Source organism: Bombina bombina, chromosome 7 (genome assembly GCF_027579735.1).
Source record: "Bombina bombina isolate aBomBom1 chromosome 7, aBomBom1.pri, whole genome shotgun sequence".
Lineage (NCBI taxonomy): Eukaryota > Metazoa > Chordata > Amphibia > Anura > Bombinatoridae > Bombina > Bombina bombina.
The window spans coordinates 628563762-628578105 of NC_069505.1; the positions used below are offsets into that span (position 1 = coordinate 628563762).

The following is a 14344-nucleotide window of genomic DNA, read 5'->3' on the forward strand; positions in this document are numbered from 1 at the left end:
TAAATCCTAAAATAGCTACAATATAATTATTAATTATATTGTAGCTATATTAGGGTTTATTTTATAGGTAAGTATTTAGATTTAAATAGGAATAATTTAGTTAATTTTAGGAATATTATTTCGTTTAATATAAATTATATTTTTGTTAGGGGGGTGTTTGGGTTAGGGTTAGAATTATGTTTAGGGGTTAATAACTTTATTATAGTAGCGGCGACAGTGCGGGCGGGGGATTAGGGGTTAATAATTGTAGGTAGGTGGCGGCGATGTTAGGGAGGGCAGATTAGGGGTTAATACAATTTATTCTAGTGTTTGCGAGGCGGGAATGCGGCGGTTTAGGGGTTAATACATTTATTATAGTGGCGGCGAGGTCCGGTCGGCAGATTAGGGGTTAATAAGTGTAGGTAAGGTAGCGGAGACATTGGGGGGGGCAGATTAGGGGTTAATAAATATAATATAGGGGTCGGCGGTGTTAGGGGCAGCAGATTAGGGGTTAATAATAATATGCAGGGGTCAGCTATAGCGGGGTGGCAGATTAGGGGTTAATAAGTGTAAGGTTAGGGCTGTTTAGACTCGGGGTTCATGTTAGGGTGTTAGGTGTAGACTTAGAAAGTGTTTCCCCATAGGAAACAATGGGGCTGCGTTAGGACTGGAGCTGAACGCTGCTTTTTTGCAGGTCTTAGGTTTTTTTCAGCCAAAAGTGCCCCATTGTTTCCTATGGGGATATCGTGCATAAGCACGTTTTTCCATCTTACCGCTACCGTAAGCAACGCTGGTATTGAGGGTTGAAGTGGAGCTAAGTTAGGCTCAACGCACCCTTTTTTGAGCCTAACGCAGCCCCTCAGACAATTCTAAATACCAGCATTGTTGGAAGGGTGGGTTGGGAAAAAAAGCAGCGTTAGCTACGCAGCTTTTTACTGAAAAAACTCTAAATCTAGCCGATTGTGTTGATTTTAAGACTCCTAACCAAGCCCCAACATATACTCATGTCTTTAAATTCCTGTAGCTCCTGTTTGTATAATCAGTCTTTTCATATGTAGGGAAGGGGGGAGTGTCTGATCTTCATGTTTTCCAAGCCCCTTTCACTGGTTGTCCCAGCCTAAACTCATCAACAGTGTTAAACTGGGAGCTTCTAAGTAAGTTTTTAAAAGGTTTTATACTGGATTTTTAGATCAGTATCCATGCATATTCTTATTTATAGTAGTGTTTATTACATGAAGTTATATGAAAATTGGTGTTTACAGTACCTTTAAGATGAAACCTAACTAGTGACATCAGAATCTCACTTTTTTGCTGCTAATACATTCTGCATTATACTAGCTTTACCTGCTGTGTTGCTGCATTGTTTACCAACCTTCATGCTATATGAAATAATAATTCCTAAGACCCCTTTCTCTCAGGAGAGTACATTTGATTGTATAATTATTGTGGTGTCAAATTTTAGATCCTTTAGTTTTCATTTTAACCCTATTCATTAGATCTATCCCTTCTAGGGAACTTCTGTGAAGGCAAACACTGAAAAATACCACATAACAATTTATTTTGCTCACCAAACATCATAGTTACACAAGATTAGCAGAATGTAAGGAAAGTTGCACATATGTGCCCATTACACCCAGTACTGATAGGGTGCAGTGTTATTCCATTTAACATCTCATTGCATGACGGCAATTATTAAAGCAAAGTGATCATAAGATGCAGCCTCATGGTTTGATTTCCTTTCTTCCAAATCTATGGTTTCAATTTTGTAGCCTATGTCCCTGAGTGCTTTAATTACAAACGCTTCATCCAGTTTTAGAACGTGAAAATGATGTTCCCCAACTGTGAAATATGTAGCATTAAATGTAACATACATTATAAGATGACCGCCTGGTTTTAACCACCCTGAGATCTTCTTCAGCATTGTCAAGACGTCATCATGGGTCTTGCTGATAATTTCCAGGCAACAACCAAGATATACACAGTCAACTTTTGGAAGCACAACCGGATCTGTTGGATTTTCTTTGGTCAGATCATATTTTAGAATTCGTTTAATTATTGTTTTTACTTTTTCTTCCCTTTTATTCCACTCCTCACTAAAAAAAAATATAAATATTTACAGCCAATCAGATTAAATCAGATATGAAATCTATTAACTGACAATGGTACTTATTCTCCCTCTGCACTTAATACACATACAGACTATGGGGCCGAATTATCATTGTGTGAGTGTACATGATCTGATATTGCTGATCATGTACGCTGCACATCGATAAATACTGACAGCATACGCTCTCAGCATTTATCATTGCACCAGCAGTTCTTGTGAACTGCTGGTGCAATACCGCCCCCTGCAAATTGGCAGCCAATCGGCCGCTAGCAGGGGGTGTCAATCAACCCAATCGTATTCTTAAGCCAATCAGCTACCATCCTGCTAGACCCAAAAGCTACACAGAGCCTGTAGCTGCTGCCCTGAATATGGTGCACAAATATAATGCAAGTTTGTATACATTCAACATGGGCACAGCCCGAATAGTCTATCGGCTAGATTACGAGTTTGGCATTAGCCTTAAAAAGCCGCGTTAAGGGGTCCCAATGCTGGTTTTTAACGCCCGCTGGTATTACGAGTCAGGCAGGTGTCAATCAACCCAATCGTATTCTTAAGCCAATCAGCTACCATCCTGCTAGACCCAAAAGCTACACAGAGCCTGTAGCTGCTGCCCTGAATATGGTGCACGAATATAATGCAAGTTTGTATACATTCAACATGGGCACAGCCCGAATAGTCTATCGGCTAGATTACGAGTTTGGCATTAGCCTTAAAAAGCCGCGTTAAGGGGTCCCAATGCTGGTTTTTAACGCCCGCTGGTATTACGAGTCAGGCAGGTACAGGTGTATCACTCACTTTTTTTCCGCAATTTTACCATACCGCAAATCCCCTTACGTCAATTGCGTATCCTATCTTTTTAATGGGATTTGCCTAACGCCGGTATTACGATCGCTTGAAAAAGTGAGCGTTACAGCCTCTACCTCCAAGACTCCTACCGCATTTAAAAGTCAGTAGTTAAGAATTTCATGGGCTAACGCCAGAACATAAAGCTCTTAACTAAAGTGCTAAAATGTACACTAACACCCATAAACTACCTATTAACCCCTAAACCGAGGCCCCCCCACATCGCAAACACTATAATAAAAAAATGTACCCCCTAATCTGCGGACCGGACATCGCCGCCACTTTAATAAATATATTAACCCCTAAACCGCCACACTCCTGCCTTGCAAACACTAGTTAAATTTTATTAACCCCTAATCTGTCGTCCCTAACATCGCCGACACCTACCTACATTTATTAACCCCTAATCTGCCGCCCCCAACGTCGCCGACACTATACTAAATTTATTAACACCCTAAACCTAAGTCTAATCCTATCCCTAACCCCCCCTAACTTAAATATAATTTAAATAAAACGAAATAAAATTACTAAAATTAAATACATTATTACTATTTAAAACAAAATACTTACCTACAAAATAAACCATAAAATAGCTGCAATATAACTAATAATTACATTGTAGCCATCTTAGGGTTTATTTTTATATTGCAGGCAACTTTGTATTTATTTTAACTAGGTACAATAGTTATTAAATAGTTATTAACTATTTAATAGCTACCTAGTTAAAATAAAGACAAATTTACCTGTAAAATAAACCCTAACCTAAGTTACAATTACACCTAACACTACTCTATAATTAAATTAATTACCTAAACTAAATACAATTAAGTACAATTAAATTAAATAAACTAAATTACGGAGAGAAAAAAAACACTAAATTACAGAAAATAAAAAAGAAATTACAAATTTTTATACTAATTACACCCAATCTAAGCCCCCTAATAAAATAAAAAAGCCCCCCAAAATAATAAATGCCCTACCCTATACTAAATTACAAATAGCCCTTAAAAGGGCCTTTTGTGGGGCATTGCCCCAAAGTAATCAGCTCTTTCACCTGTAAAAAAAAAATACAATACCCCCCCAACATTACAACCCATCACCCACACACCCAACCCTACTCTAAAACCCACCCAATCCCCCTTAAAAAAAAATAAAACACTAACCCCCTGAAGATCACCCTACCTTGAGCCGTCTTCACCCAGCCGGGCACAAGTAGTCCTCCAGAGGGGCAGAAGTCTTCATCCGATCAAGGCAGAAGAGGTCCTCCAGACGGCAGAAGTCTTTATCCAGGCGGCATCTTCTATCTTCATCCTTCTGGAGCGGAGCGGGTCCATCTTCAAGACATCCAACTCGGAGTATACTCTTCAAATGACGGCCGACGACTGAATGAAGGTTCCTTTAAGTGATGTCATTCAAGATGGCGTCCCTTGAATTCCGATTGGCTGATAGAATCCTATCAGCCAATCAGAATTAAGGTAGGAAAAAGGTAGGAAAAATACGATTGGCTGATGCAATCAGCCAATCGGATTGAAGTTCAATCCGATTGGCTGATCCAATCTGCCAATGGAGTGACCTCACATTCTATTGGCTGTTCCAATCAGCCAATAGAATGCAAGGTCAATCGTATTGGCTGATTGGATCAGCCAATCGGATTGAACTTTAATCCGATTGGCTGATTGCATCAGCCAAATCAGATTTTCCTACCTTAATTCTGATTGGCTGATAGGATTCTATCAGCCAATCGGAATTCAAGGGACGCCATCTTGGATGACGTCACTTAAGGGAAACTTCATTCAGTCGTCGGCTGTCGTTTGAAGAGGATGCTCCGCGTCGGATGTCTTGAAGATGGACCCGCTCCGCTCCGGAAGGATGAAGATAGAAGATACCACCTGGATAAAGACTTCTGCCGTCTGGAGGACCTCTTCTACCCTGATCGGATGAAGACTTCTGCCCCTCTGGAGGATCACTTGTGAAGACGGCTCAAGGTAGGGTGATCTTCAGGGGGTTAGTGTTAGGTTTTTTTAAGGGGGGATTGGGTGGGTTTTAGAGTAGGGTTGGGTGTGTAGGTGGTGGGTTGTAATTTTGGGGGGTATTGTATTTTTTTTTACAGGTGAAAGAGCTGATTACTTTGTGGCAATGCCCTGCAAAAGGCCCTTTTTAGGGCTATTTGTAATTTAGTATAGGGTAGGGAATTTTATTATTTTGTGGGGCTTTTTTATTTTATTAGGGGGTTTAAATTAGGTGTAATTAGTATAAAAATGTTTAATTTCTTTTTTATTTTCTGTAATTTAATTATTTATTTTTTTCGTAATTTAGTTTATTTAATTTAATTGTAATTAATTGTAGTTAGTTTAGGTAATTAATTTATTTATAGAGTAGTGTTAGGTGTAATTGTAACTTAGGTTAGGGTTTATTTTACAGGTAAATTTGTCTTTATTTTAACTAGGTAGCTATTAAATAGTTAATGACTATTTAATAACTATTGTACCTAGTTAAAATAAATACAAAGTTGCCTGTAAAATAAAAATAAACCCTAAGATGGCTACAATGGCTACAATGTAATTATTAGTTATATTGTAGCTATTTTAGGGTTTATTTTATAGGTAAGTATTTAGTTTTAAATAGGAATAATGTATTTAATACTAGTAAATTTATTTAGATGTATTTAAATTATATTTAAGTTAGGGGGGTGTTAGGGTTAGGGTTAGACTTAGGTTTAGGGGTTAATAACTTTATTATAGTGGCGGCGACGTTGGCGGCGGCAGATTAGGGGTTAATAAATTTAACATAGTTGCGGGGACATTGGGGGCGACAGATTAGGGGTTAATAACTATAATGCATTTGTCGGCAATGTTAGGGGCAACAGATTAGGGGTTCATAGGTATAATGTAGGTGGCGGCGGTGTTCCGGAGTGGAAGATTAGGGGTTAATAATATAAAGCAGGTGGCGACGATGTCGGGGGCAGCAGATTAGGGGTTAATAAGTGTAAGATTAGGGGTGTTTAGACTCGGGGTTCATGTTAGGGTGTTAGGTGTAGACATAAATTTATTTTCCCATAGTAAACAATGGGGCTGCGTTGGGAGCTGAACGCTGCTTTTTTGCAGGTATTAGGATTTTTTCAAGCCGATTCTGCCCCATTGTTTCCTATGGGGAAATCGTGCAAAAGCACGTTCAGCCAGTTTACCACTACCGTAAGCAGCGCTGGTATTACAGTGAGATTTGGAGCTAAATTTTGCTCAATGCTCACTTTTTAGAGGATTACACCGGGTTGAAAAAAACTCGTAATACCAGCGTTGTTTGTAGGTGTGCGGTGAGCTAGAACTGAGCGTTAGCAACGCACAGCTTTACCGACAAAACTCGTAATCTAGCCATCTGTTAGTCATAAAAGCTCAGATTGAATAATCAGATAAGTACCCAAAACCCACTGTAATTAACCAATCAGGTTTTCAGCAGTTTTGCCCTGTGATAATCTGACTAATATTGAAATTACTTTAAAGTGACACTTAACACTAAGAAAATGATGATGTACTCATTCCAATGATTTAGCCTGGGAATAATATTCAGAAGTATGTATTTATAATGAAATAAATAAAAAAAATAAAAAAAAAGGTAAGGTTTAGTGTTCATGATACAGTAGGAGCGGCCATATTTAAACCTACGTTTCCTTCTCTGCCTTCAGCCAGTTAGAGACTGCTTTGAAAAAGTAATGCAATCTTAGCTCTGGAGTGCAAAAATGTCCCCTAATGGCTAGGTTTGTGCCATGCCAGGAACACAGAGCCAGGGCTGCCACTAGAAATTTCGGGGACCCTGACTTAACCATTGATCAGCCCCCCCCCCCTCCTTTGACATGTGCAATTTTTGACCAAGTGACTAAAACGTATATAAACTTTATTCTTAAGTGTTTATTTAAACTTGGAAATGTTATAAAGGTAGTAACATACAAACACACAGACACACTCATACACTGAAACACACACACACACACACTCACACATAAGGATTCACACACATATATATATATATATATATATATATATATATATATATAAGGCTCCATGTACGAAGCAGCAAAAGCTGCTCCGGAGCCTTTGCAGGGCAGGTTCGCATATGCGAGCCTGCTTCCCGCAATGTAAGAAGCAGCGGTCATTAGACCGCTGCTTCCTACAACCTACGCCACCTCTTAGGTGTCGAGGCAAAATCACCGAGAGCACGCTCGCTCTCGGTGATTGACAGCCCCTTCAGTCGCGTGATTGGTCGCGCGATTGAAGGGGCGGGCATTACACACTCCGATGAGTGTGTAATGATACATACGGGCAAGCGGATCAACAGATCCGCTGCCCGTGTGTAGCGAAGGCGGGCGGACAGCTTCGCAAGTTAAGAAGCTGTCCGCCCGCCATTTAATACATGGAGCCCATAGACACTCTAGCAGACACGCAAAGAAACACACTCAGACACAGACACCCAAACAGACACTCAGCACTTGTTTACATTGACCTGACAAGTAATGAGGTAAACTACAGTTTTGTAAAAAAGGAGATAAAACAAAATATGGAGTTCTAATGATCTTTTTGTAAATAAAGATGCCAACTAAATGACGACAACAGCATGCAGTGACTGACAGGAAGGGTCTTGATGAACTGCCTAAACAATAATGTAAAGGTTACATGGTAGATTGATGACTTCCAGAAAGGTCTCATTATTCTCAAAGCCTGTAGAAAGATGGGAATAATCAGTAGTAAGGTCAAAATGTCCTAAAAAGGAACAGACAATGGACACACACACACAAAAACTCAAAGTTGCACATACACCCAAGGAAACTCCGACAGAGACAGCCTCAGGAAACACACAAAGATATACACACACACAAACAGAGACACCCGCAGAAAACACACAAAGATATACACACACACAGAGACAACCACATAAAACACAGAAAGACATACATACACACACCCTCACTGAGACATCCACAGAAAACACACAAATACATACACAGAAAACACACAAAGATATACACACACACACAGAGACAACCACATAAAACACAGAAAGACATACATACACACACCCTCACTGAGACATCCACAGAAAACACACAAATACATACACAGAAAACACACAAAGATATACACACACACACAGAGACAACCACATAAAACACAGAAAGACATACATACACACACCCTCACTGAGACATCTACAGAAAACACACAAAGACATACACACACCCTCACAGAGACACCCACAGAAAACACACACCCTCACAGAGACATTGACAGAAAACACAGCCATACATACATACACAGGGATAGGCACAGACAAAGGCTGTGGCGGACATAAGGGTCAAATCGCCATGACTTCATTCCCACCTTACCCAATAAAGACACAGACACATATTTGGAGGTATAAGACCGTGAAGCAAGGTCGCGTTTATTAAAACCTAACCAGGCAAACTCTAAACTTATTAACTTGGGAAGCTTAAGGCTTATCTATGGGTGGCGGCATCTGAGGCTAAACTATATTCTAAGCCTATCCATAATTTAGTATATATATATATACAACCAGCGTAGTGAGGTCACCGGCCCGGATTGGTTGTTGCAATGCTCCTGCCGAGCATTGCCCTTCAGAGGCTGGCATCATCCACAAGGGGTTTCTAGGTCAGCAGGCCCGCGGGGAGAGGCGTTACAAGCTGCGACTTGCAACATCATGCCCCTCCCATTAGCTCGACCACACCCTCACGGAAACCATAAAAATTATTTGGCCGGGACCCCGCCACGCCAGCTGATAATTTCTACTCTTATGCTAGCAAATAGCTCCATACCCTTTATGGTCATCATTTAGGCGTAAGACGCACAACAAACACCCATGATGTGAAGCCAAAAATTACCACTTTGGACTTAAGATCAGCTAGCCTGAGTAGGCATGCCCCTGCCAAAGTCCTAACAAAAACCACCCTAATGGCAGCTGTTCACTCAGTGCCGCCCCCCTTTCCTGCAAAAAATATCAAACACGTTAACAACAAGGGAGGGATGGGCGGGGAAAAAACCTTTCTCCAGCAGTTGCAGACAAGAAAGAGGAAGTGTTCCAGCATCCATGCACTTTTATAACAGGTAAGAGTCCTCACCCCACATATTGCAACAATTGTTGCAAACTCACACACTGCACAGTTTTACATTTCAGTCAGGCAGCATAACCCTTAAGACGTTACATGCACAAATATGCCTTTCACTACCATAAGGGTCAAATCGCCATGACTTCATTCCCACCTTACCCAATAAAGACACAGACACATATTTGGAGGTATAAGACCGTGAAGCAAGGTCGCGTTTATTAAAACCTAACCAGGCAAACTCTAAACTTATTAACTTGGGAAGCTTAAGGCTTATCTATGGGTGGCGGCATCTGAGGCTAAACTATATTCTAAGCCTATCCATAATTTAGTATATATATATATACAACCAGCGTAGTGAGGTCACCGGCCCGGATTGGTTGTTGCAATGCTCCTGCCGAGCATTGCCCTTCAGAGGCTGGCATCATCCACAAGGGGTTTCTAGGTCAGCAGGCCCGCGGGGAGAGGCGTTACAAGCTGCGACTTGCAACATCATGCCCCTCCCATTAGCTCGACCACACCCTCGCGGAAACCATAAAAATTATTTGGCCGGGACCCCGCCACAAGAGATACCACACCTGCCTCCCATAATGGAGCTCTTGCCGCCACACCTAGGGATAGCTAACTGACATGCCGCCTCAACGCGCCAGCTAGATTAGCCAAAAATAGCTCTAACCCTTCGTCAGTTAAATGAACCCCGTCCGGCCTGTACAGCCGCTTGCAGTCCCCCAAGATGTTATCATGCCTGATCACAAAGCCACCTTCCTCCACGATCAACCTCCCCACGTCTCTGTTCAACTTCTTCCGAATACGGTAGGCTGAACGGTGCACTCTCACATGCCGCCACTGCAAGCGCGCTATCACATTTGACCAAGCCACTCGTACCCCCGGGAAACGCACTTTCAACCAACGTACATCTGATTGAATGATGTTCACCAACTCCAGCACAGGCAAACTCCCCACATCATTTCCACCCAGATGCAACACAATCAACGAAGGCCGTCCCCAACGAAGGAAGGCCTCCTCCAGACGACCTGGCAAATCACTCCACAACATTCCCCTTTTCCCCAGCCATCTAATGGAAACCGCATCTGGACGAAATCCCAGCTGCTGGCCGCCCGGGCGCCTCAAAGCGTGAATGGCCGCCCAGTGAACATACGAGTGGCCGACTATCCACGCCCTACACGGAGGGGCTCTTAAACCTAAAATCAACAAAAATTTTCATTACTAAGTCCCCGTCCATTTTTAATAACCACCCCTCCCCCTTTTCCACTATCTACACTTTATTCTGAAGGGGTCTAATGTATGTCCTATACCGTTTGGAACTCCACCTTCCCAGTTTCTTAATTTCCCGCTCTGACGCCCCAGCCGCAGCCGCACTGGTGGCTGCTCCAATGCGAAAGGAGTGGGGAGCGATGAGCCCAGGGTCCAAGCCGACCCTCTTAGCAGCTTCCTCCAACACCCTCCGAAACTGGAATCTGGACAGGTTAGACCCATCCGCGTGAATAAAAAACTGCCTTGAACTCCCTGGCCTGTTCGCCGAAAAATCAGAAGCAAGCCGGACGGGGCAACACCCCACAAAGTCCTGCTGCTGTATGGACAACCATACACCTTTCCTGTCTTGATCCGTCTTTGATCTAGGGATAAATAACAATAGCGCTTTCAAGTCAAACCTGACATGCTGCGCTTGGATACCACAACCTACCGCCGACCTGGTTGGACTAACTATCTCGCCTACTCTCAGGGCCCCAAAGAAAGCAACCGCAAACGCCGCCCTAAACAAAGCAACCTCATACTCATCCGCGCACACTTCCGGCAGCGCTGCCAATAAGGCCCCCAGCCGCTGAATTGTAATGGGCTCTCGCCAATCTGCCGACTTAGCCTCTATCCTGCCCCAGCCTTTCATTACCTGCCTAACTAGAAACGCATTCGTCCCATCCTGGATACCCTTCCATTTAGCGAAAAAGGATAAGGCGGCTAGCCTTCCTTGCATGGATCCTTTTCTACAGCCACTTTCCTTCAAACACACCATCCACTCAAGCAACAAAGCTGGCGATCCGGATTCCACCGGAACGCCCTTACCCTTGAGGAAAACTTCCCATTCGGCCCAGTACTTGCCGTAGGCCTTCCAGGTAGCAGGTGCCAGCGACGCCTGAACCATTGAAGTCAACACGTCCCCCCTTCCGCCACCTGCCAAAGAAAGGAAGGACAAGGAGTACCAACCTCTGCTGCCCTTGGTGCCAGCTTTCTGAATGCCTCCCATTGGCCTCGCGACAACGCATCCGCCAATACATTATCGACCCCAGGCACATGCCGCGCCGTAAAGTCAATGTTGTGCTGCAAGCACCGCAGCACCACCCAACGAAGGTAACGCACCACAATAGGGGAAGAGGCTGAAAGATTGTTGATAGCAAACACGACGCTCAAATTATCGCACCAGAATATTACATTCTGGTTTGCTAACTGTCGCCCCCATAACTCAATGGCTACGACAATAGGGAACAATTCCAGGAGAGTAAGGTTCCTAGTCCAACCCCTCTCCGTCCAGGCCACAGGCCACTCACCGGCACTCCAGGCGCCGTTGAAGTAAGCCCCATAACCCTTTGCCCCCGCCGCATCCGTGAACAGATGCAAAGCTTGGCTAGATGTCCTCACCTGCCTCCACAACAGGACCCCATTGAAATCTTTCAGGAACAATTCCCAGATTCTCAAGTCCTCCTTCATATCCGGAGACACCGCACATGACTTGCGGCTCCCGCTATCTCCCTTTAGAGGGCCCTCCAACCTCCTGTTGAATACTCTGCCCATCGGGATAACTTTGCATGCGAAATTGAGCAAACCCAGTAAAGACTGCAACTCCTTTATCGCTAGCCGGTCTGCCGCCGCGGCCGAAGAAACCGCGGCCAGCATTCGCACCACCTTATCGTTTGGCAACCTGCACTGCCTTTCTAAAGTATCGATCTCGATACCCAGAAACGTCAGGCAAGTGCAGGGCCCCTGGGTCTTGTCCTCTGCCAATGGGACCCCAAAATGCGCAAATAGGGTTCTCATCACCGACATGAGCCGCTCGCACTCGGGCGACCCAGCTCTGCCTATCAGCAGAAAATCGTCCAAGTAATGGGCTATCCGCCCACCCCGCGCTTCTGAAAACACCGCCCAGTGCAAGAATGTGCTGAACATCTCGAAAAAGGCGCATGAGACCGAGCAACCCATTGGGAGACACCGGTCCACATAGTAAGCACCCTCGAACCAGCACCCCATCAACCGAAAGGATGCCGGATGAATAGGCAACAAGCGGAAGGCCGACTCAATGTCAAGCTTTGCCAGGAGTGCTCCAACACCAGCCTGCTGCACCAAAACCATTGCTTGGTCAAACGACTGATAAAAAACTGAGCTCACCTCTGGGTTGATTGCGTCATTGACCGAATTACCTTTCGGGTATGACAAATGCTGAATCAACCGGAATTTCCCCGATTCCTTCTTCGGCACAACCCCCAGTGGGGAAACCACCAAACCCTCCATGGGTGGCTCCCGAAAGGGGCCCACCATGCGACCTAAACTCAGTTCTTTGCCCAGTTTATCCCTCACTACGTCAGGGTAGTCATACGCTGACTTGAGGTTCCGCTTCTAACGCGCCCCAACTACCGGACCTACCACTGGAATGAGGAAACCCTCCCGCAATCCGGCCAGGAGGAGATCCCCTGCCCTCCTGTCCGGGTACACCCTGAGCCATGGCTCAAGGGCGGCCACCCTCAACGGCGTTGGTGCCCTTTGCCCCAGCAGCCCCTCTGCCGGCTCCGTGGCCCCCCGTTTCTTTCCGTCTAGCGCATTCGGTCCCTGAATGACCAGCTCCGCAGTATATGCAGGAGTGCCGAAAGAAGCAGTTCGCTCCCCGGTCACACTTCCCGTCGTTAAACCTCCAACACTCCCGCCCTTTCCTTTTGACTCCCCCCATCTGCCTGCTCCCCCCGGCCCTTGCGCCTGAAGGGGGGGAGGGAGAGCGCTCCGCACCCAGACGCTGCCATAAGTGCACATCCGTGGTGCCAAAGGTCAGCAAAGGGTTCCCTACCATCTTACGCCTATAATCCGCGTCATAAGACCGCCACACCCCGTCCTTATACGTCTTATGTATGAACTCGATAGTTTCCATGTATTTTAACACGTCAACCCGCAGCTCAGGCTTCGCCTCCACTAGGCAAGAAGCCAAAACTCTAAAACACGTGCGCCACTCGTCCATTGTCTCCGGTCTCTTGACCTTTTTTGGACCTGAGCCGTCCTCGCTCCTCTCCTTGGCCTTATGGGCCTCCAGCGACAAATCGAAAATGTGCACATATTTGCCATCTCTAATTTTTTTGATCGTCTTAGCTTTAAGGTGAGAATGCAATGAGTGCACGCTGCAGGGGTAGGCATCTCCCTGCAGCGCCACTTTCCTGTCTGCCACCGCCAAGCTCACAGCCCCTGGCCCACCCGGAGCTAGCCTCGACTCCTGTCTCTGTTGCCCAGCCACCAACCTGCGAAGATATTTCAATACCCGTTTTTGAGGTTTAGACACTGGCCCTAAGGAGTCGTCACTCTCAGAGCCAGTGTCACTAGATGACCCACCCGCACCCTCCCCCAGCACCCCACACAATGCAATCTCACCTGCTCCTGTCGCCGCCGAGGGAAGAGCCTCCTGGCCTGGACCGGTCCTCTGAGACACTTCTCGCCTAGCATCCTGGCAAACTGCCACCACAGCATCCCCGCTAACCTGCGGAAACAAAACAGAATCGGGAGCACCAGGGATCAAGGAACGGGCACCACCCCCACCCACTACAGGACTACTTTGCAGGCCACCCACCTGGACCCCGGCCCCCAACTGCCCTGTTCCACCAGCCCCTGCGCTTGCGACCGCAGGCCCGTGTCCACCCGCCCTCCCTCTGCCCACAACTCCCACATGACCGGGATCCACCCCCCCAGCGCTGACCTGAATTGTATGTTGCTGCCCTCCCATCCCAGAAGGACCAGCGTGCGCCCCTTGGGCCAATATTGAGGCCAGCCTGAAAATTTCCCCCATCACATCCTGTCGTCCTCTCCCCAGAGGCTCATGCCCAACTTGCAACCCACCAACCACCTGGTTACTGCCCACCACAGGGCCACACTCCGGTCCAACACTTCCACTCACGCTCGGCATTGCCATATCTGCCAGGCCCTCCCCGCCCCGGTGCCCCGCGCCAACAAGTCCCCCAGTACCAAAAACCCCAAGGCCCATGGACATCCCAGCCTGCGGCTCGGGCCCGCTAATGCCAGCACCCATATGCCTGCCATGC

At 45.7% G+C, this 14344-nt stretch overlaps 1 protein-coding gene across 1 annotated transcript in view; it reads right to left on the reverse strand.

Moving 5' to 3' along the window:
- Window positions 1-1651: 1651 nt before the first annotated feature.
- The window catches only part of LOC128636763 (indolethylamine N-methyltransferase-like), a 73250-nt gene continuing 60557 nt past the window's right edge, over window positions 1652-14344 (reverse strand). The window contains exon 3 of the mRNA XM_053689744.1: window positions 1652-2072. Coding sequence (XP_053545719.1) covers window positions 1652-2072 — 421 coding nt within the window. The remainder of the gene's footprint in view (window positions 2073-14344) is intronic.